Here is a 23,585-nt window from a genome sequence, read left to right as displayed (position 1 = left end):
TTCAGTAGATGTGTGATGTGTTCAGCAATCTGACCAAATGAGGCAAGTGCAAAAACTAGCCAGCCTTAACAAACACGATTTGGAATTGGAAGACTGTTTATTCTCCCCCACTGAGAAGTGCCGATGTTGCCTAGATTCCCAGCTGATGTAGAAAATGTGTTATTGATACCTCTAAGCAAACAGATGGAATAGACATCCATCCATGGGGCGGCACGGTGGCACAGTTGTTGGCACTGCTGCCTCAGAGCGCCAGGGGCCCAGGTTCCATTCCCAGCTTGGGTCACTGCCTGTGTGGAGTTTGCACGTTCTCCCCGTGTCTGCGTGGGTTTCCTCCGGGTGGTCCGGTTTCCTTCCACACTCCAAAGATGTGCAGGTTAGGTGGACTGGCCATGCTAAATTGCCACTTAGTGTAAGGGGGATTGGCAGGGTAAATATGTAGAGTTATGTGGATAGGGGCTGGGTGGGATTGTGGTTGGTGCAGACTTGATGGGCCGAATGGCCTCATAGAATCATAGAAACCCTACAGTGCAGAAAGAGGCCATTCGGCCCATCGAGTCTGCACCGACCACAACCCCACCCAGGCCCTACCCCCATATCCCTACATATTTACCTACTAATCCCTCTAACCTACGCATCTCAGGACACTAAGGGGCAATTTTAGCATGGCCAATCAACCTAACCCTTTGGACTGTGGGAGGAAACCAGAGCACCTGGAGGAAACCCACGCAGACACGAGGAGAATGTGCAAACTCCACACAGACAGTGATCTAAGCCGGGAATCGAACCCAGGCACCTGGAACTGTGAAGCAGCAGTGCTAACCACTGTGCTACCGTGCCGCCTTCTGCACTGTATTTATTCTATGATTCTATGACATCTGATTCAAAATAGGCCTGTAGTTTGGAGGGTGTGTACAAATAGATGGTCAAATACTGTGGGAAAAGTGTTGGTTGCTGAAGTCCTGATACCTTAGAAATATCCACTGAAAGAAGATAACAGAGTTGGGAACATAGAATGTAAGAGATCTGGAGCATTCTAGGCTGGAGTGCTTCTGGAACAAAGTGACTGACTGGCTCTGCTGTCTTCTCTCAATGTACATTTTCTTGCTTATCTTAAGCTACACATGGGTTATCTGCCCAACCTGTGCCGCATATTACGAGTGTGACACAAAGAAACAAGCAGAGAGGTAAAGAAAATGGCCTCATTCTGTTTCCATTATGCATGTGCTCATATTGATAAGTTTAAGTTTATTTATTAGTGTCACAAGTAAGCTTACATTAACACTGCAATGAAGTTACTGTGAAAATCTCCCAGTTGCGCACCTGTTCGGGTACACTGAGGGTGAGTTTAGCATGGCCAATGCACCTAAGCAGCACGTCTTTCAGACTGTGGGAGGAAACCCGAGCACTTGGAGGAAACCCATGTAGACATGGGGAGAATGTGCAGACTCTGCACAGGCAGTGACCCAAGCCAGGAATCAAACCCAGGTTCCTGGTGCTGTGAGGCAGCAGTGCTAACCACTGTGTCACCGTGCCGCCCAACTTGCTGTGTGGATGTAGGACAAAACAGCCTGCCAGGCCAGGAGTTCATTTTTAGCACCAATTGTAAGGAGATTTTTTACCACATGTTGCACTGTTGCAGGATTCTTGTTATGGTTTGAGTTGGGGGCTCATGGATGTTTGCCTAATCATTTTGCCCCATGCTGGTGGAGTGGTATTCCTCAAGATATATATAACCAATTGTCTCGAATGGAGAGAGAGATGCCAATGATCCTTTCTGAGCCATGGCTGATTAACATTTTTTACAGTATTCCTGATCCTGTCATAGAATCATAGAATCCATACAGTGCAGAACGATGCCATTCAGCCCATCAAGTCTAAACCGACCACAATCCCAGCCAGGCCCTATTCCCATAACCCCAAACATTTACCCTGCTAATCCCCCTGACACTAGGGTCAATTTAACATGACCAATCCGCCTAACCCACACATCTTTGAACTGTGGGAGGAAACCCACGCAGACACGGGGAGAAAGTGCAAACTGCACACAGACAGTGACCCGAGGCTGGAAGCGAACCCAGGTCCCTGGCGCTGTGAGGCAGCAGTGCTAACCACAGTGCTGCCGTGCCGCCCCATCGACTTCGACCAAGGCATGGTGCAACAAAGCTCACAACTCAACAGGGAATCTGTCTAGCGCCGCACACTTTACGTGTAATAGGATTGGAAAGGCCAACAAGTGGTTTCTGTGACCTTATAAATCTGTTTGATTTACAATGGAGACTACTTAAGGTCATTTTCGAACCGATGGTGCTAAATGTTGTTGTTTGGGAAACATTTAATATTACTTATCAGACATGTGCCTAAGCCCTACAGCTCAAAGATGTTCTAATGTCTGGAAAGGGCATCTTCAAACATTGCAAACCAGTGTCTAAATGTCAGTCATATACCACTGGAGTTGGCAATGTTTAATCTCAATAATTTATGCTTGTGTACAAAGATAATTTGCTCTCATGTAAATTAGTGCAAAACAATGCAGAAATGCTAATAGATGCTTTCTGTTTTTCTCCAAATGTACGAGGGGGTCAGCTGCCTGGGCTTTGTTTCCGATTCTCTAATGTCTGTAATAATGACCAACGTGCTGTTCCATATCAAACAGTCTTTAAACATGAACGAGAAATACTTTGATATGAAGGCCAATGTGTTGACACAGTACAGACACAGTCGGATCTATCTGGTGCGTGCACAACAGGGACTGTCTATATTGCATTCATTCAGAAAAGGAAAAATGTGTTTTCATTGCCAATTAATATTTATTATTATGCAGATTGGCACATTTGAAATCCATGTTGTCCTCTTATCTGAATTTTCCTTAAACTGTTTAACAAATACCATGAACAGTAATCCAAGCAGAGGTTGGGGCAGATTACAAGTTTTTTTTCAATGTATTCATTCAAACATTTTCACACATTTCTAAACAAAAGCCATTGGCAACGCAAAGAAAAAAATTACTGTTCGGGTCCTGTTTAAAAAAAAGCTGCATAGAATTAACAATTAAGTCTTTTATATATATATATGGGACTTGGGAATGGGGTAGCATGGTGGCACAGTGGTTAGCACTGCTGCCTCACAGTTCCAGGGACCCAGGTTTCAATTCCAGCCTCAGGTCACTGTCTGTGTGGAGTTTGCACATTCTCCCCGTGTCTGCGTGGGTTTCTTCCAGATGCTCCGGTTTCCTCCCACACTCCAAAGATGTGTGAGTTAGGTTGATTGGCCGTGCTCAATTGCTCCTTAGTGTCAGGGGGGGTGGCAGGGTAAAGCCAAACATGTAAAGGACATTAACCAAAACAGAAAGCGCTGGAAAATCTCAGCAGGTCTGGCAGCATCTGTCAGGAGAGAAAAGAGCTGACATTTCGAGTCCAGATGACCCTTTGTCAAAAGAGTTGGCTTTTGACAAAGGGTTGTCTGGACTTGAAACGCAAGCTCTTTTCTCTCCCCATAGATGCTGCCAGACCGACTGAGATTTTCCAGCGCTTTCTCTTTTAGTTTCAGATTCCAGCATCCGCAGTAATTTGCTTTCATTTATTGTGAAGAAGATTAGTCAGGCCACATTGAGAACAGTTCTATGCTCCATGTTATAAAATGGATATGAAGCTGCTGGAGAAGGTTTCGGAGGGTGATACTGGATGAGAGAAGGTCGGGTGGAATCCTCCAGTTCTGCCAGCACCAGGAAGCTTGGTGGGCAGGGGAACTTAATCTGGTGCGAGGCCAGAAATCAGCTTCCCAACAACGAGGTGAACTTTAGCAATTATGTTCTTGGGACTTTAAAGGCAGGTAAAGACGTGTTTTGATTCTGAACAATGTCAGGAAGACCTTTTGTATTATCATGGCAATTCCCCAGAATTAAGTTCCACCTTCAAATTAAGATTGTGGCCAGCAAAAATTTGGAATGTTCACTTTTACAACTGTACATCAGGGTTGTGCACTTGGCAAGGTTGCCTTCTTCCATGATTAATAGTGAGTTCCTCCCCCTGCCCTTTGTTCTCTCAGAGGTACAATGCCTCAGCTTGGATATTGTTTGATCGAGCCCAAGATGGGATGTATACCCTGTCTTGTCAGCTTGGATCTGTTTTGTCTTTCTTGCGGGGACTCTGACTGGACCAAATTGGATGTATAATTGAGAATCAAGTACCAAAAGGTAACAACAAAGATCGGGGGGGGCCAATGAGGGTAAACTGAGGCTTTACCTGTTGCAATTTTTCAAAATCATCTCGGCGTTTGGGCCAAGATGAAGCGCCACGTCAAGCACAGGATCCAGCCCAAGATGGATGCTATGTCTTGTCTTGTCAGCTTGGATCTTGCTTGTCCCTCATGTGGGGACCATGATTGGACTTAATTTGAATTGGCTTTTTTGATTAGAATTGAAGTACTGAAAGATACCCAGGGGGGAGCTGCCATTGAGGAGGTTCCGAGTGGGGCAATGTGAAAGAGACTCTATCACCTTGGTTCTTTAAGGCAGGGATTCTGAGGTGAAGAGTCAGATTTGTTATCAAAACGTCAGCTCTGTTTTTCTCTCCACAGGTGCTGCCCGACCTGCTGAGTTTTTCCAATACTTTCAAGGGGGAATTTTCCCGTCCCGCCCGCCATGGGTATCGTAGCAAGCGGGGGTGGTTTGATGGACCGTAGACCTCGGACAGGATTTTCTGATTTTGGAAGAGCACGGCCAGAAAATCCCGCCCTCTGTTTTTAATTGAACAGTTGAGGCCTATACTCTCTGGAATTTGAGGTAAACAAGATGATAAAAGGTATGGATAAAGTAGACGTGGAGCAGATGCTTCCTCTTGTGAGGCATTCTAGAATGAGAGGTCATAGTCTTAGGATAAGGGATAGCAAATTTAAAACAGAGTTGAGGAAAAACTACTTCTCGCAAAAGGTTGTGAATCTGTGGAATTCACTATCCCAAAGTGCGGTGGACGCTGGGACAGTGAGTAAATTTAAGGAGGAATTAGGTAGATTTTTAATTGGTAATGGGTTGAAGGGTTATGGGGAGAAGGCAGGAAAATGGGGACGAGGCGCATATCAGCCATGATCAAATGGCGGAGTAGACTCGATGGGTCGAATGGCCTAATTCTGCTCCTATATCTTATGAACTTATAATTCTGAGGTAAAGCTCCCCTTTTTATTAATAGGTTTTGAATAACCATCACCTAGAAATTAGACTGTGCAATGCTAACATGTATTAGTTTATTTTAAGTGATATAATGGCTCTGTTCAACCAGCAAAGTGAGGCCATATATAATGCATTAAGAATTCATACATTAATAAACTATAATTTCTAAGCTAATTCTCCCAGCTCATTATTTTAATGCAGTTCCCAATAACTAGCACTTAACAAAGTGGATGTCTTCTGCTTCCTCTTTGTAATACAATTGTAAACTTATTATTTATTCTTAAGTTTATGTTTTCATTATAAATAGCAGAGGAAATCTCCCCGCTAGATGACTAATGCATGTTTTATAAGTGCTTGACCATGTAGAAAGCACAACATGATATCTGGAGGCAGAGTAGGAAGGCACACAACAGTTCTAGAAAGACTATTCTGTGTGATATGGCTTGACTTTAAACAGATTGTGCCAAAATATATCATAAGAATCTTACCTCATACAAGTAATCAAAGAGCTCTAATATTGTTAAAATGCTAGCACCAATAAACAGGCCCATCTGGCCACCAATGTCACCTGCAAAGGAGAAAACACTGTCAGCAAAATGATGTACGGCAGAAGAGAGGTTGCAGTTCCTATTTAGAAACAGAAACATAGAAAATAGGAGCAAGAGGGGAGCCATTTGGCCCGTTGAGCCAGCTCCGCCATTAAATATGATCTAGGCTGATCCTCTATCTCAATGCCATACTCCCGCACTCTCCCCATACCCCTTGACAACTTTAGAGTCTAGGAATCTATTTCCTTCTTAAATATATTCAGTGAACTTGCCTCCACAGCCTTCAGTGGGAGAGAATTCACCACCTTCTGAGTGAAGAAATTTCTCCTCATCTCAGTCCTAAATGGTCGACAGATATTTTAATACTAACTCCCTTAATGCGATAATGGCTAACTACTTTGCCCACCAACATCCTGGACCATCCAAAATGTACCCAGTTCCATTCCTGGTCTAGTGGGAGCTAAAGCACTCGTCAGAGCTCCTGGGCTGTGGAAAGGGAAATAATTCAGGGTCCCTATTGTCGAGGGATGCCCAGTGATCCCATCTAGAAAGTTCCTAAGTACAAATTTAATGTGATGTGCAGAGGCTGGCGTAGGACTGGGGTGGGCACAGTAAGAAGTCTCACAACACCAGGTTAAAGTCCAACAGGTTTATTTGGAATCATGAGCTATCGGAGTGCTGCTCCTTCCTCAGGTGAGTGGGCCCCACTCACCTGAGGAAGGAGCAACGCTCTGAAAGCTCATGATTCCAAATCAACCTGTTGGACTTTAACCCGGTGTTGTGAGACTTCTTACTCTGCCCACATTTAATGTGAGAGTGGACTAGGTTCAGATCTGGTACTCTCTAGATTTGAATATCTACCAACTCCAGGCTCATTAGAAATGGCAACTTGAGTGAAGAGCCGATAGTACAAAAAGAGTGGCACCTTCACCAGTTTCAGTGTGCTGTACTTTTGCGAGAGGAACGGTGAAAAATTAAGGTAACAAAAAAAATTAATAGAGAGGGTTTTAGTTGAATATAATCATTCAGTGCTCACTCTTTGCAAAATGCTTCTTGTTTTCTATCGACATTATTATTAAATTATGTTACTCGCAACAAAGATGCTGAAGAGCAGTGAACCAGTGCAGAGAAACAAAATATGCCCCTGGCAACTAACAGTGATGCACCAAACACAGATGGACATTGGCACAGATACTGATGCTTTCCGTTGTGACTTGAAGTCATGAACGACCTTTATAACTTGTGAACTGCACTGAACCTTCACTGACAAATTCAAAGTCTGCTCTGCCAGAATGGTGGTGGAGGAGGAGATGGCCGAGTGGTATTATCGCTAGGCTATTAATCCAGAAACTCAGTTATTGTTCTGGGGACTCGGTTTCGAATCCCACCACGGCAGATGGTGGAATTTGAATTCAATAAAAAAAAATCTGGAATTAAGAATCTACTGATTACCATGAAACCATTGTCAGAAAAACACATCTGATTCACTAATGTCTTTTAGGGAAGGAAATCTGTCGTCCTTACCTGGCCTACATGTGACTCCAGAGCCACAGCAATGTGGTTGACTCTCAACTGCCCTTGGGCAACTAGGGATAGGCAATAAATGCTGGCCACCCAGCGATGCCCATGTCCCATGAATGAATTTAAAAAAAACACAATTAAACAACTAACCGGAGGAGAAGGTTCCATAAATATTCCCATTAAGGGGAAGCCCAGCAAATAATGCAAAAGACAAGGCTGAAGCATTTGTAACCATCTTGAACCAGAAATGCCTTCTCCTGAGGTCACCATCAGGCAATTGAATTCACTTCATGTGATATTAAGAAACATTTGAACATACTGGATACTGCAAAGGCTATGGATCCTGACAACATTCCAGCCATAGTGCCGCAGACTTGTGCCCCAGACCCATGCCAAGCTGTTCAAGTGCAGCTACAACACTGTCATCTTCCTGGCAATTGCCCAGATATGTCCTATGAACAAGAAGCAGGGCAAATCCAACCCAGCCAATTACCCTGCCATCAGTCGATATCAGAAAAGTGATGCAAGGTGTCATCATCAGTGCTATTTACTCAGCCATAACTTGCTGACTGATGCTCAGTTTGGTTTCCGCCAGGGTCACTCAATTCCTAACCTCATTACAGGCTTGGTTCAACCATGGACAAAAGAGCTGAACTGATGTGAGTGACTGCCCTTGATATCAAGGCAGCAATTGACTGATGCAGCATAAAGGAACATGTGTGAAACAGGGAATCAGAGGAAAAACTCCCCACTGTTTTCAGTCATATCCAGCACCAAGGAAAATGCTGGAAGTCAATTATCTCAGCCCCACAACATCACTCAAGGAGTTCTTCAAGGTCGTGTCCGAGGCCCAATCATCTTCAGCTGCTTCATCAATAAACATCCCTTCATCATTAGATCAGAAACATGGATGTTTGCTGATTATTGGACAATGTTCAGCACCATTCACACCTCCTCATATATTGAAGCAGTCATGTCCATAAGCAGCAAGAACTGGTAACATTTGAGCCAGACAAGAGTCAGACAATGTCCAACTCCAACAAGAGAGAATCTAACCACCTCCCTGTGACATTCAAGTGCATTACCATTGCTGAATCCCCCATTATATACATCCAGGGGTTGCCATTGAGCAGAAAATGAACTGGATCATCCATATAAATACTGAGGTTAAAAGAGCAGGTGAGACGCTGGGTATTCTGTGGGGGGTAACTCACCTCTTGAATCCCCAAAGTCTGTTCACTATCTACATGGCAGAAGCTCCAATGACACTCAAGAAGCTTGACACCTTCCAGGCCAAAGTAGCCTGCTTGATTGGCGTCTCATCATCAACTCAAACATTCAGTCCCTCCAGCACTGATGCATAATGGCAGCAATGTGTACCATCTACAAGATGCACTACAGCAACTCATCAAGGCTTCTTCCAAACTCATGATCTCTACCACCTAGAGCAGAAGATGCATGTGAACATCATCTCCTGCAAGCCCCCCTCTAAGCCACACACCATTTTGACTTGAAACTATCTCGCTGTTTCTTCACTGTTGCTGGATCACAACCCAGGAAGCAGCTTCCTAGCAGCACTGTGGATGCGCCTACACCACACAGCGGTTCAAGAAGGTGGCTCCCCAGCACCATGCTAGAAGCAATTCGGAATGGGTAAGAAATACTGGCCTTTCCAGCGACACCCACATCCCGTAACAAGTAAACAAGAAGGTTAATAATGTCAGCAAGGTTAACTAAGTAAATTAAATTAGAAAGTTACATAATGCACATAATCTCTGCGTTCCGTTTTTTTACTTTTGTCAAAGGTGTGCAATTTAGGCATTTTTTTAATGCCAAAATATATTTGGGGTCTCGCTGATAAGAGAACAGGAGGATGATGGCAATCATAATCGAACCAAAATCAGAATATGACCCTCAGATAAGTTGGGATAAGCTTGTAATCTAGTGCGACAAGCTCAATTTCACATGTGCATCGTAAAATGGAGGCAATACCGAATATACTGACTACTGAGCAAGGCACAATTATGTCCGTAATTATTCACATGAATGAACAACATGACAGCTAATTCTGCATGATTGAGATACAGTGCATGTGTCTGTTTTCAATGATTAAATAAAAGATTGGTGTTTAAATCAGCCCGTGTTCCAAAAGCTATTTGGAGATATCTTAGCTAAGGAACTGCCAAATGACAGAATATCTGAGCTCTGAGTTTTCATGATCCCACCAGTGGCATGGAGTCACTGCTGACCTCACTGAGTAACCAGCTCCCCCATGGCAGAAGTGGGCTTTGTGCAATTGCCATCCTTTAGAACCTGCAAGTCAAGTGCCCCTTACGACTTCAGCACAATAAAAGGATTTGTTGAAGAGAGCCTGAAATGGAATTATCGACTTTCCGACTTAGCTTTATGCTATCCTCAGGTGGGCCCCACAAGAACTGTGTGGGTGAAGAGCAAACTTGCTGCATTTTCCTAGACGCCAGAGAATGTCTTCTTCTTTTCCAGGCAAGTGCTGAGGACTCGAGCGTCTGAAAGGTTTCGATTGGTGTCCTCATTTCACACAGCTCGCAATTATGCTTTTACAGTTGGATACCCTTCACTCCCAGACTGTGGCTTCTGCCTGTTTTTTGGTGCAGTTGCCACAGGAGGACGCCCACATCTTCAATATCAAAACGTTACTCAGTTAATCTCGGGATTCCTACAGTGCACGAGGAGGCCATTCAGCCCATCGGGTCGGAATTACAGGGTTAGACAAGCCTACGTACTGGAGCAGCTCCATTTTATTTTTCCCATTATTGAAACATTGGGGCTCTCATGCCATATTAAAGTCTGTGCAGACACCCCTTATGGACAGCCGTGGTCTATCTCAGGGGAATTAGAATTCCTCTTGCGTCGAGAAGGAAATAAAAAGCATCTCAGCTGACACCTGAACCTGGAGGATGAGAGGACAGCAATGTGAGTGACAGATCCTTGACAGCTTGGTTCTTTCTGATATGAAGAGAATTAAAGGTCAGTTCAACATTGGCAGAGAAAAACATGTCTGTCTGAGGAACACAGAATCAACAATTGTTTTATTTGTTGGAGGGTGATTATCATATGACTGGAAGCAATTTCAAACAACTTGGCAAAATCAAGTATTCTTGAGGCAAGCAGCATTTGTCCTGCCCTTTACAAATGATATTTATTCAATGTTTCAGGGATTGAAGAGATTTAAAACAAGGATAATTCAGAGCAGGTGACCCTGCAGCAGTAAGAAACAATTTTCTTAGATACACTTGAGCTGTAAAATTACATTAGCCTTTGAGACAAACTAAGCCATTTATGTTTGTTCTCAGACAACTTGTGACTTCTGTCCTGGTCCCCCCATGGCCCTATAGTTAAGAAGGCCCACCAATGCCTCTGCTTTCTCAGGAGGCTAAGGAAATTTGGCATGTCCGCAACAACTCTCACCAACTTCTAAAGATGCACCATGGAAAGCATTATTTCTGGTTATATCACAGCTTGGTCTGGCTCCTGCTCTGCCCAAGACTGCAAGAAACTACAAAGGGTCGTGAATGAAGCCCAATCCATCACGCAAACCAGCCTCCCATCCATTGACACTGTCTACACTTCTCGCTGCCTCAAAAAAACAGCCAGCATAATCAAGGGCTCCACACACTCCGGTCATTCCCTCTTCCACCTTCTTCCATCGGGAAAAAGATACACAAGTCTGAGCTCACGTCCCAACCAACTCAAGATGACTGCAACACTACATTCTGCACTCTCTCCTTTCCTTCTCTATGAACAGTATGCTTTGTCTGTATAGCGCGCAAGAAACAATACGTTTCACTGTACACTAATACATGTGACAATAATAAATCAAAAACTTGTCAAAAACTGTTTGAATTGGTTCTGACTGTACTGTTTGGGTTTAGATGTACATAGATAAGATTGTTTCTGATACCTTACTTATTGTGCTAAGGTGCTACAACAAAGTTTCACCCTCAGAAGTGCAGTTAAGACCTCAATGCAGTCTCTAACCAATAGCTTTAAAGAAACAGCTTAAACTTATGATCAAGGCAAAACACTGTGGATGCTGGAATCTGAAACAAAAAGAGAAGATGCTGGAAAATCTTAGCAGGCCTGACAGCATCTGTGGAGAAAGAATAGAGCCAATGTTTTGAGTCTGGATGACCCTTGGTCTGCGCTCAATGGACTGCTAATCCATTGTGCTCTGCACGCATGGGTTTGAATCCCATCCTCATTGATGATAAATTTGCTCTGTCTCCATATTGTGCTCTCTTCTCTCTCCACAGGTGCTGTCAGACCTGCTGGGATTTTCCAGCATTTTCTGTTTTAGTTCAAACCTATAGCTCTTGGGGTTAAAGGGATCAAGGGATAAGGGGGCGAAGGAGGGATCAGGATATTGAATTTGATGATCAGCCATGATCAAAATGTATGGCGGAGCAGGCTTGAAGGGCCGAATGGCCTACTCTTACTTCTAGTTTCTATGTATGTTATGTTGGGCCTTTCACATCTTTCGGTTGTCTCAAAGTGATTGAGAACTAGTTAAGTATTTTTGAAGTGTTGTCACCATTGTTATACAGGCAAATCTTGTAGCCGCCAATTTGCACACAGAAAGGCCCCACAAACAGCGTAAGAGACAAATAGTGAGTTCTTTTGACGACTGTGATTAAAGAATGGACATTGGCCAGAACACTAGAAGAACTTCGTAGCCGCAAAGAACAAAGAACAGTACAGCACAGAGACAGGTCCTTTGGTCCACCAAGCCTGCGGCGACACAGGGCACCTTTCTAAACTAAAGACCTTTTGCCTCTATGCGGTTCATATCCCTCTATTCCCTGCCGATTCATGTATCTGTCAAGATGCCTCTTAAACATTGCTATTGTATCTGCTTCTACCACCTCCTCTGGCAGCACCTTCCAGGCACCTACCACCCTCTGTGTAAAAAACTTGCTTCTCACGTCACCTTCAAATTGTGTCAGAGAACCTTTAACAACCTGAACACGGAGGTGGAGTCAGTCTCAATGTAACATCTTGTCAGAAGGTTTCTGTATTGACATGTGATGCAATGTTTCGAGCAATAAATAGTACTTGAATCTTAAACAAAAACAGAAAATGCTGAATAAACTCAACCAGTCTTGGACCTTGTTCACTCCATCATGTGGTGCTCCCTGCCTCAGATATGTTGACTGTTAAGAGTGTGCCCAGAGGGAATGGGATACCTGCTCTTCCTGACTCTGAATAGTGGATCAGAGGGACTGAAAGTCTGGCACTGGTCTGATTCTCTGAGGGGCAGTGAGGAGCAAGCTCATGTTGTGTAGGCAGAATGGCTTAAAAAAATGGGGAGAAGATGGCCTAGTAGTATTATCGCTAGACTATTAAACCAGAAACTCAGCTCATGTTCTGGGGACCTGGGTTTAGAACATAGAACATAGAAAATATACAGCACAAACAGGCCCTTCGGCCCACAAGTTGCGCTGGTCATGTCCCTACCGACCTAGGCTTATATATACGCTTACCTATAACCCTCAATCCTATTAAGTTCCATGTACTCATCCAGAAGTCTCTTAAAAGACCCTATCGAGTTTGCCTCCACCACCACTGATGGCAGCCAATTCCACTCACCCACCACCCTCTGAGTGAAAAACTTACCCCTGACATCTCTGTACCTACTCCCCAGCACCTTAAACCTGTGTCCTCTCGTAGCAGCCATTTCAGCCCTGGGAAAAAGCCTCCGAGAATCCACCCGATCTATACCTCTCAACATCTTGTACACCTCTATCAGGTCACCTCTCATCCTTTGTCTCTCCAAGGAGAAAAGACCGAACTCCCTCAACGTATCCTCATAAGGCACGCCAACCAATCCAGGCAACATCCTTGTAAATCTTCTCTGCACCCTTTCAATAATTTCCACATCCCTCCTGTAATGAGGCGACCAGAACTGAGCACAGTACTCCAAGTGGGGTCTGACGAGGGTCTTATAAAGCTGTATCATTATCTCCTGACTCCTAAACTCAATCCCTCGATTGATGAAGGCCAGCACACCATACGCCTTCTTAGCCACCTCCTCTACCTGCAAGGCCGATTTAGGAGACCTATGGACCCGGACCCCAAGGTCCTTTTGATCCTCTACACTGCTAAGAGTCTTACCCTTGATATTATACTCCTTCATCCCATTTGACCTGCCAAAATGGACCACTACACATTTATCCAGGTTGAAGTCCATCTGCCACTTCTCCGCCCAGTCTTGCATCCTATCTATGTCACGCTGCAGTTTCTGACATCCCTCCAAACTATCCACGACACCACCAACCTTCGTGTCGTCGGCAAACTTACCAACCAATCCCTCCACTTCTTCATCCAGGTCATTTATGAAAATGACAAACAGCAAGGGTCCCAGAACAGATCCCTGGGGCTCTCCACTGGTGACCGACCTCCATTCAGAAAAAGACCCATCTACAACCACTCTCTGCCTTCTGCAGGCAAGCCAGTTCTGGATCCACAAGGCAACAGCCCCTTGGATCCCATGCCCTCTCACTTTCTTGAGAAGTTTTGCATGGGGGACCTTATCGAACGCCTTGCTGAAGTCCATGTAAACCACATCTACCACTTTCCCTTCGTCAATGTGTTTAGTCACATTTTCAAAGAACTCCACCAGGCTCGTAAGGCTCGATTTGCCTTTGACAAAGCCATGCTGACTACTTTTGAGCATACTAAATTTTTCTAAATGTTCATAAATCCTGTCCCTCAGGATCTTCTCCATCAACTTACCAACCACTGAGGTTAGACTCACCAGTCGGTAATTTCCTAGGCTATCCCTATTCCCTTCCTTGAATATAGGAACCACATCCGCAATCCTCCAATCCTCCGGAACCTCTCCCGTCTCCATTGACGACGCAAAGATCATCGCCAGAGGCTCTGCAATCTCTTCCCTCGCCTCCCACAGTAACCTGGGGTACATCCCATCCGGTCCCGGCGACTTATCTATCTTGATGCTATTCAAAATTTCCAACATATCCTCTTTCTTAATGTCCACATACTCAATCTTTTCAGTCCACCTCAATCCTGTAGTACAACCACCCAGGTCTTTTTCCACCGTGAATACCGAGGTAAAATATTCATTAAGCACCTCTGCTATTTCTTCCGGTTCTGTACAGACTTTCTCACCGTCACATTTTATAGGTCCTATTCCTTCACATCTCATCCTTTTACTCTTTACATATTTATAGAATGCCTTAGAGTTCTCCTTAATCTTACCTGCCAAGGCCTTCTCGTGACCCCTTCTGGCTTTTTTAATTTCTTTCTTAAGTCCCTTCCTACAAGCCGTAAACTCATCCAGATCCCTATCATCGCCTAGCTCTCTGAACCTTTTGTATGCTTTCCTTTTCTTTTTGACTAGGTTCAGCACAGCTTTCGTGCACCACGGTTCCCGTAACCTACCAAAAGCTCCCTGTCTCATCGGAACATTGTCATGCAGAACTCCAAACAAACATTCCTTGAAAATCTGCCACCTTACTTCGGTACTTTTCCTCGAGAATACCTCCTTCCAATTTACGCCTCTAATCTCCTGCCTGATGGCTTCATATTTCCCCTTACTCCAGATAAACACTTTCTTAGCTTGCCTGATCCTATCTCTTTCCAATGCTAGCGTAAAGGAGATAGAGTTATGATCACTATCCCCAAGGTACTCCCCCACTGAGAGATCCGACACCTGTCCAGGCTCATTAGCCAGTACCAGATCGAGTACAGCCTCTCCTCTTGTAGGCTTATCCACATGCTGTGTCAGGAAACCCTCCTGAACACACCTAACAAACTCCTCCTCATCCAAACCCCTTACCCTCGGGATATTCCAATCGATGTTTGGGAAATTAAAGTCTCCCATCACGACAACCCTGTTATTACTACATCTCTCCAGGATCTGTTTCCCTATCTGCTCCTCAACATCCCTATTACTATTGGGCGGCCTGTAGAAAACACCCAGCAAAGTTATCGACCCCTTCCCGCTCTGAACTTCCACCCACAGAGACTCCGTAGACAATCCCTCCACGGCTTCCACCTTCTCTACAGCTGTGACACTATCCCTGATCAGCAGTGCCACTCCCCCCCTCTTTTGCCTCCCTCTCTGTCCTTTCTGAAACATCTGAAACCTGGCACCTTAAGTATCCAGTCCTGTTCCTGTCCCCAAGTCTTCGTAATGGCCACCACATCACACTTCCAAGCATCGATCCACACTCTAAGCTCATCCACTTTATTCACTACACTCCTGGCGTTGAATCCTGCCATGGCAGATGGTGGAATTAGAATTCAATTTAAAAAATCTGGAATTAAGAATCTACTGATGACTATAAAACAACTGGGGAAAAAAAAATCTGGTTCACTTTTGGGGAAGGAAATCTGCCATCTTTATCTGTTCTGGCCTACATGTGACTCCAGAGCCACAGCAATGTGGTTGACTCTCAACTGCCCTCTGAAATGGCCTGGCAAGCCACTCAGTTTCAAGGGCAACTCGGGATGGGTAATAAATGCTGGCCTTGCCGGCGATGCCCATGTCCCACGAATGAATAAAATAAAAGACTTGAAAGAATATGGCAGGTGCAGGAATCTGTGGTCACAATCCCCATCATTGCCGTGTCAATCAGTCATCAAGTTGGCCTGTATCATCCAAGTCTGGCAGCTGCTTTACCTTATTGACCCCAGTCCAATGTAGCAAGAGCACACTAACAATGTAATACACTTGGAATACTGTGTGCAATTCTGGTCACCCTATTATAGAAAGGATATTATTAAACTAGAAAGAGTGCAGAAAAGATTTACTAGGATGCTACCGGGACTTGATGGATTGAGTTATAAGGAGAGGCTGAAATAGACTGGGACTTTTCTCTCTGGAGCGTAGGAGGCTGAGGAGTGACCTTATAGAGGTCTATAAAATAATGAGGGGCATCGATCAGCAAGATAGTCAATATCTTTTCCCAAAGGTAGGGGAGTCTAAAACTAGAGGGCATAGGTTTAAGGTGAGAGGAGAGAGATACAAAAGTGTCCAGAGGGGCAATTTTTTTCACACAGAGGGTGGTGAGTGTCTGGAACAAGCTGCCGGAGGTAGTAGTAGAGGCGGGTCCAATTTTATCTTTTAAAAAGCATTTAGATAGTTATATGGGTACGATGGGTATAGAGGGATATGGGCCAAACGTGGGCAATTGGGATTAGCTTAGGGGTTTTAAAAAAGGAGCCAGCATGGACAAGTTGGGCCGAAGGGCCTGTTTCCATGCTGTAAACCTCTATGACTCTATGACTCTAATGGAAACACAGGAAACATGATGTCGGATTTCACTTTGAGACATGCGAATTTGGTCAATGGGGAGGCGGCGAGCGGTTTGGAGGGAGGCTCAAACATAATGAGGAGGAAACTCAGTGAAGAGAAGTATTTTAAGAGAAAGTTGGGCAGTAACAGCTTTCACCCAAAGGCCCTGTCTTGAAAAATGTTATTCATTATAAACTGTGAGAAAACACACTACCATGTAATATTTATTTTGTGTCAGATGTAGCCCTGAGTCATACTGAGACACAATGCTAAATTGCTTGTGACATCTTCAAAAACGAAAAGTACACCAATATGGATTTTTGCTGGTGAAAAGATCAATCAAGTCTCTTCGCTTCCCCTCCGCGGATGTTTACATTCTACTCTTTAAGTGTTGTTATTACTTTCAAAATTAGAGCATCCGAAATTGCTCTAACACTGCAGAAAATGAGTGATGTTCCACAGAGGGGTTGCATTCATAGCTCGCTAGAGGTAGGCAAGATGGCCCTCGCTGGCTAAGAAAGGCAAATTGCACCTTGTAAGGAAGCACTAATGGACACTCAGTGCAGCTCATTAAATCCAATCACTCACCAAGTAAGCCGGCCACTTCATATGCTTTCTTCTGTTCAATAGTTTCATAGTTCAATGCTTCAAAGAATACGTCCAGCACTAAAATATTCTCCCTGCAACAAAAAAAAAGGGAAAGCAAATGAGATACATTTAGTAGAAAGGCGCTTGCGTGAGTACACAGTGTGAATGTAAATGTACAAATGCGAATGTCGATGTGAACACTTGAGCACGTCCCCGTGTATATAGGTGTGAGCACATTTGTGTTTGTCAGGTCAATTCTTGAAATAATGTTGGTCTTCCTGAATGGAGGGTGGCATAGTGTGGTGAACCATCGTTGGTTCCCATTGGATAGTACTGAGCCAGGGGCTGGCCAGTACTACAAGGATGTACATATGTTACTGTTGGGTTGTGCTATTGTTACTGTTGGGGTTAGGGTGGGGTTGTTACACCTTTGTACTGTAGTGTTGTGGCACATCCCAGTCGGGCTCCACCTCCTGGGAGAGGTATAAGAGTCCCTGCTCTGGCCGGGACCCCTTCAGTCTGGGATAGTGTATATAAGTTCTGGCAGCTTCGTTACAGTAAATAAAAGCCTTTCATTTACTGAGCTTCAGGCCTCGTGTTTGAGTAGCGCATCACATAGTGGCACAGTGGTTAGCACTGCTGCCTCACAGCGCCAGGGAGCTGGGTTCAATACCGGCCTTGGGTCACTGTCTGTGCAGAGTTTGCACTTTCTCCCCATGTCTGTATGGGTTTCCTCAGGGTGCTCTGGTTTCCTCCCACAGTCCGAAAGACGTGCTGGTTAGATGCATTGGCCATGCTAAATTCTCCCTCAGTGTACCCGAACAGGTGCCAGAGTGCGGCGACTAGGGGATTTTCACAGTCACTTCATTGCAGTGTTAAAGTAAGCCTACTTGTGACACTAATAAATAAACTTAACTTAATGTTTCTACTTTACAGCACTGTGCCAAAGGCAGCATTAGACTGCCTCACACCTTAAGTGTACAAATCCACAGAATCTGACTATATAATGCTATTGTCAGTTCCTATTTCATTGATTCAGATCCAATCTGTTTTGTGTCTCCCAGACATTTGCAAAAAGAGGGACATTATGTATCAGAAATAAACATTTCCTCAAGTTAGTGGGAGACTTATTTTATCTGGGGAAGGTCACATTCCAATTTGGACTACATGCATAGCAAGCTGCTGAGAGTTAACAAAATCTAAAACAGCTTGTATTCATTCTCATAATCAGTAACTGCGGCTGAAAAAACTGGCGCTAAGTTCTCTGTCGCATCCATGCTACAAAAAAAAAGCCTGCTGGCATTATCCATCTGGTGCATTATAACAATCAAGTCATACCGAATCTCATTGTCTGTGACTGTCCTGTCAACATCTTTGTCATCAAAGTCACTATGTTTTGCACAAAACGTCAAACCCCAAACCTTGGAAATATCCTGGAATCTCCGACCATAAAAACAGACCAAGTCACCAGCAGCATTGCCCTTGTTAATCATGGAGTGGATTCACAGCAATCAGTTCCGTGTAGGAAACACCACTTTTCCTCCCGGTGCTCCGGTTTCCTCCCACGGTCCAAAAGGCGTACTGGTTAGTGCATTGGCCATGCTAGATTCTCCCTCAGTGTACCCGAACAGGCGTTGAAGTGGGACGATTAGGGGATTTTCACAGAACTTCATTGCATTGTTAATGTAAGCCTACTTGTGACTCTAATAAAATCATTTTAAAAAATCAGGGAAATTAAGTTTTAGCAAAGCAATATGAGAATCATATATTGTCTGAATGGAGTGATAGAATTCTGCAGCGCAGGAGCCCATTCAGCCCATTGAGACTGCACTGACAACAATCCCACCCAGGCCCTATCCCCGTAACCCCACGCATTTACCCTGTTAATTCCCACTAAGGGACAATTTAGCATGGCGAATCAACCTAACCCACACATCTTTGGACTGTAGGAGGAAACTGGAGCACCCCATGCAGAGAAAATGCAAACTTCACACAGACAGTGACCCAAGGTGGGAATTGAACCTGGGTCCCTGGCATTGTGAGGCAGCAGTGCTGACCACTGTGTTGCTGTGCCACCCATTCTGGCAGATAGAATTCTGTGTAACTCATAACTTTGCCATTTGTTAATTACAGATCCTCTGTCACACGTGAAATGAATAACTTTTTGGCTATATTTGCTGAGGGCAGACATTCTCCTTTTGATATTAATGTAAATATGAGTACAAAAATTTATGTAGAATTCAACATCAAATAGTGCCTCCCGGCATCCCTCAGGTATTTCTATTCCAAACATTTTCTTTTGTAAATTAATTGTCCAATTCTGCTTTGATAGTCAGAAGGGCAATGACCATCCAGCATCAATATCAAAATGGATACTCTAACATCGCGGTCCATCGAGCTTCCAACAGTTAATTGACTGGCCAAGCTGGGACCTTTGGAAGACCTTGGTTCAAACTGAGTCAAACAAGCTTTTGGGACTGGGATTTCTATCCTACTGCTGTCCCAGATCCTACTATTGTATGTTTGAAAATTACTTTGGAACAATAGGACTCACTTAAATAGTTTAACTTATCCCTATCATTATATTCCTGAACATTCAAGCCATTCTGTAAAACACATTCAAGCCTTTTGATTTGATTTGATTGGATTTATTATTGTCAGATGTATAGGGATATAGTGAAAAGTATTGTTTCTTGCACGCGAGACGGACAAAGCATACCGTTCATAGAGTACACAGGGGAGAAGGAAAGGAGAGGGTGCAGAATGTAGTGTTACAGTCATAGCTGGGGTGTAGAGAAAGATCAACTTAATATATGGCAGGTCCATTCAAAAGTCTGATGGCACCAGGGAAGAAGCTGCTCTTGAGTCCTTTGGTGCATGATCTTAGACTTTCATATCTTTTTCCCGACGGAAGAAGGTGGAAGAGAGTAGAGACACCGTGTGGAATTTTACAAGATTTTTTCTGAGTGTTCAGCTAGCGTGGAGTTTTCGGGGAGTTTTCACTCAGTCTTTGAAAATATGGACTAGACCATTTCTAGCCATGAGAAGCAGTGGGTGGGGCTTAATTCGCCAGACAGACAGCAGCTCAGATCGGAACCACAAACTGCGCATGCGCAGGAAAAGCAGAAAAAAAAACAGAACCCGCCGGGCCAGATACAGCCTCCCCCTCCCCGCCACGGACAACGGGGACCCACACCCAACATTACTGACCCCTTAAGTCCCCCCCCCCCAGGATCCCCTTGCGCATGACCCCCTCATACCCCCACTCTGGCCCCGATGGCTGACTTACATGTCCTTCCCTCTCCCCTGCCCCCAGTTACCACAGAGGCACAAATCCCACCTCCCCCCATCCATCAGCACACCAGCAAGTGCTGACTTGGCTCCCCCTCCATGGTAACAAGGCAAACTGCTTTAACCTTGCCGGAATGCTCTAACGGGCATGTGACTCACCCAGACTGCCTGCAGCTGATCTGCCCTAACAAGGGTGGGCTCCATAAAAACCCCAAGGATGGACAGACAGACAGACAGGCAGTGCAGGAAGAAGTGGCCTCCAGGAAGCGAGCTCCCCGTTTTTCTGATGCTGATCTTGCCAGATTGCTGGAGGCAGTGGAGGCAAGGCGGGACACCCTCATCCCCCCAGCAGGACATGTCCCAGAGGAAGGGATGGAAACACAGCCTGGGAGGCAGTGGCAGCATGTGTTAGTGCCAGGGCTCTGGCCAGGAGAACCGGGAAGCAGTGTCACAAGAAACCGAACGACCTCATCAAGGCAGCAAGGGTGAGTGTTTATTCTCATCTAACATCGTCCCCATAAATGACCCCAGATCCCTCTAACCCCAGCACCCATCATGCTTTCAACCCCTGACCCCCCAGGCACTTCCCTTCTCCCCCCCCATACAAGAGCATCACAACCCTTGCCCTCTGAGGGCCACCCCCGATAGCCTGCAGAACTCGTGCCATCAGATTTTCAGATGGCTCCTTCTGTCCCCACAGGAGAAGAATGACCATAATCGTCGGGAGAGGGTGAAGACAGGGGGTGGTGTGCCTGAGATCAGGGTCCTCAACCCCTTTGAGAAGCGAGCACTAGAGATTATGGGCGAGGGTGGCATGTGGACCATTAGCAACAGCATGGTCGGGCTGAACCATAGAAGTGAGCACCTGCCAATCCTGCACTCATTGGAGATATCTCAAGTAAGTTGCATGCAGCCCAGATTCCTCTCCCTCTCTTGCACTTAATCTTGTGTCCTGTATTGCAGGAAGGGACCCCGATGCAACTGCATCTGCAGTGGAAAGCCTGGGGTAGGAAATCCTCACCATGAGTGGCAGGGTCGAAGCGATGGCAGAGTCACAGCGGGCCACAGCAGAGTCACAGAGGGCCACAGCTGAGGGACTGAACAGGCTTCTTGAGATTCTGCGGCCTATGGCTAAGAGGCTGCAGAGCTGGCAGGAGACCCAATGGGACAGCACTGAGACACAGCGGGCGATGGCAGCAGTCTTTGAGAACGTGGCCCACTCACAGAGGGTCATGGCTGAGAGGCTGCAGAGCATTGCCCAGTCTCAGAGGGCACTTGCTGCTGCCATTGACAGGTGGTCCCCAATTCAGAAGGCCATTGCAGAGGGCTCGGCCACCATGGCAAGAACATAGGTGGTCCTGCAGGACTGGCAGGGCCAGTGATGTTGGAGCTTCTGGAGCTCACTGCAGAAGCAGCACTGTCCCAGGGGCCCACAGGAACACTGAGGGAGGAGGAAGGGCTCAAGTCCGTGCTGGGCCCTTCCACCCAGCAGACTGCGGCTGTGGCTACACCTGAATGCAACTTTTATACTTGAGGTGTTTTCCTGACCAATCCAGCTACAGTGAATGAGGTGGTTAAGGCAGGTGAGCTGGGGCGATTGGGAATGAAGTTCACTAATTACATTGTGACGAATGCAAAAAAAAATACAAATTGACGTTTTGCTTGTCTTGGGCAGGCTCCCAATCGCGTCGATTTTTTTCTTGGGAAAATGGGAATGGGCACAAAAATGGGCATCATTTCCGCTAGTCACATCTCACCTGATTTTACGACTTTTTCTTGCCGCAAAACAGACGAGGTAGTAAAATTCCACCCTACTTTTCTATTTTAGTACAGAAACAGACGCTGTTATTTATCCCAACTTCCAGTAATTCAAATGCTATTAGTATTGTTCATTCCTTGGCACTCTACTGCTGCTTCCCACACGGTGTTTTACTACACCCTGAAAGGACTGAATCAGCAGTGGTTTAGATGATCTCCTGTTACATTTGAGAGCTGGGTCCCATTATAGCGTAGTTGAGAGATAATAGCCTTGATAGTGTCATGCCACAGATTGGAAGGCACACTGGGTTAGAAAGCCTCAGTTTGAATCAGACAGAGATGGTGCTGATATTGGTTTAAAGAGGGCTGAGGTTAGGAGAAGGTGTTTTTATCACACCATGAAATATATTTAACAATACTGGCTGGAAATGTACCGATTCCGGGGCTGGCAAGGCTCTCAGAAAGGAATTTTCCACTGGCCTCGGGCGGGATTTTATGAGGCTAACCTGAGCAAAGTCGTAAAATCCCGGGGGGAGTCTTTGAAAACTACCAGAGCTCTGGCAGTATAAGTAAGCACTGATGCTTCAAAACTGGGAATGCTGCCTACAGTCTGCACCTTCTCTACCTGACGTATGAACATACAAATTAAAAGCAGGAGTAGGCCACTCAAGCCTGCAACTTCAATCTCACATTCCTGCCTAACCCCCCGATAACTTTTCACTCCCTTGTTAATCAGGAACCTATCCAGTTCTGCCTAGGAAACCCACACAGACAATGTGTAAAGTCCACACAATCACCCAAGGCCGGGATCAAACCCGGGTCCCTAGCGCTGTGAGATAGCAGTGCTAACTGCTGCACCACCGTGCTGCTCACTTCTTCCGCACCATTCTTTGAGCCATGCATTCATTTCTCTAACCTTATTTGTCCTGTGCCAATTTGTGGCTCAGGTAATAATCTGGAAATTACCTATCAGATTTTCTGCAATTGGTTTCTGGTGCAAATTCCCAATAGACAATCTGCCTGAATAGTGCCGGTGGAGTTGGTGGTTATTCTACACCCATATACTGGGGCCATCACGAGAAGAGAATCTTTGCACTTTGAAATACTGACACAGTAGGTATATTGCAATCCATTTTGAATGGTGAAAGAAACTATATTCCCTTTTACAGGCATACGTCTGTCAAAACCCAAAAATAATCTTCAGGAAACAAGTTGACAACAGCAGAGAAAAGGCTAATTTAGCGTAAGGGTTAGCACTGCTGCCTCACAGCACCAGGGACCTGGGTTCAATTCCCAACTTGTATCTCTGTCTGTGTGGAGTCTGCATGTTCTCCCCGTGTCTGCGTGGGTTTCCTCCGGGTGCTCCGGTTTCCTCCCACAGTCTGAAAGACGCGCTCATTAGGTGCATTGGCCATGC

At 45.2% G+C, this 23,585-nt stretch overlaps 1 protein-coding gene across 2 annotated transcripts in view; it reads right to left on the bottom strand.

Moving 5' to 3' along the window:
- The window catches only part of LOC144500635 (acid-sensing ion channel 2-like), a 1,309,014-nt gene that overhangs the window by 23,867 nt on the left and 1,261,562 nt on the right, over nt 1–23,585 (bottom strand). For both annotated transcript variants that reach the window (XM_078223890.1, XM_078223891.1), the window contains exons 7-8: nt 17,120–17,211; nt 5,653–5,732 (exon numbers count right to left, since the gene is read on the bottom strand). In XM_078223890.1, coding sequence (XP_078080016.1) covers nt 5,653–5,732; nt 17,120–17,211 — 172 coding nt within the window. The remainder of the gene's footprint in view (nt 1–5,652; nt 5,733–17,119; nt 17,212–23,585) is intronic.

The sequence above is a fragment of the Mustelus asterias genome, chromosome 11 (genome assembly GCF_964213995.1).
Source record: "Mustelus asterias chromosome 11, sMusAst1.hap1.1, whole genome shotgun sequence".
NCBI lineage: Eukaryota > Metazoa > Chordata > Chondrichthyes > Carcharhiniformes > Triakidae > Mustelus > Mustelus asterias.
Note: the sequence above shows the minus strand (reverse complement) of the source record. Positions and strands in the feature narration are given on the sequence as shown.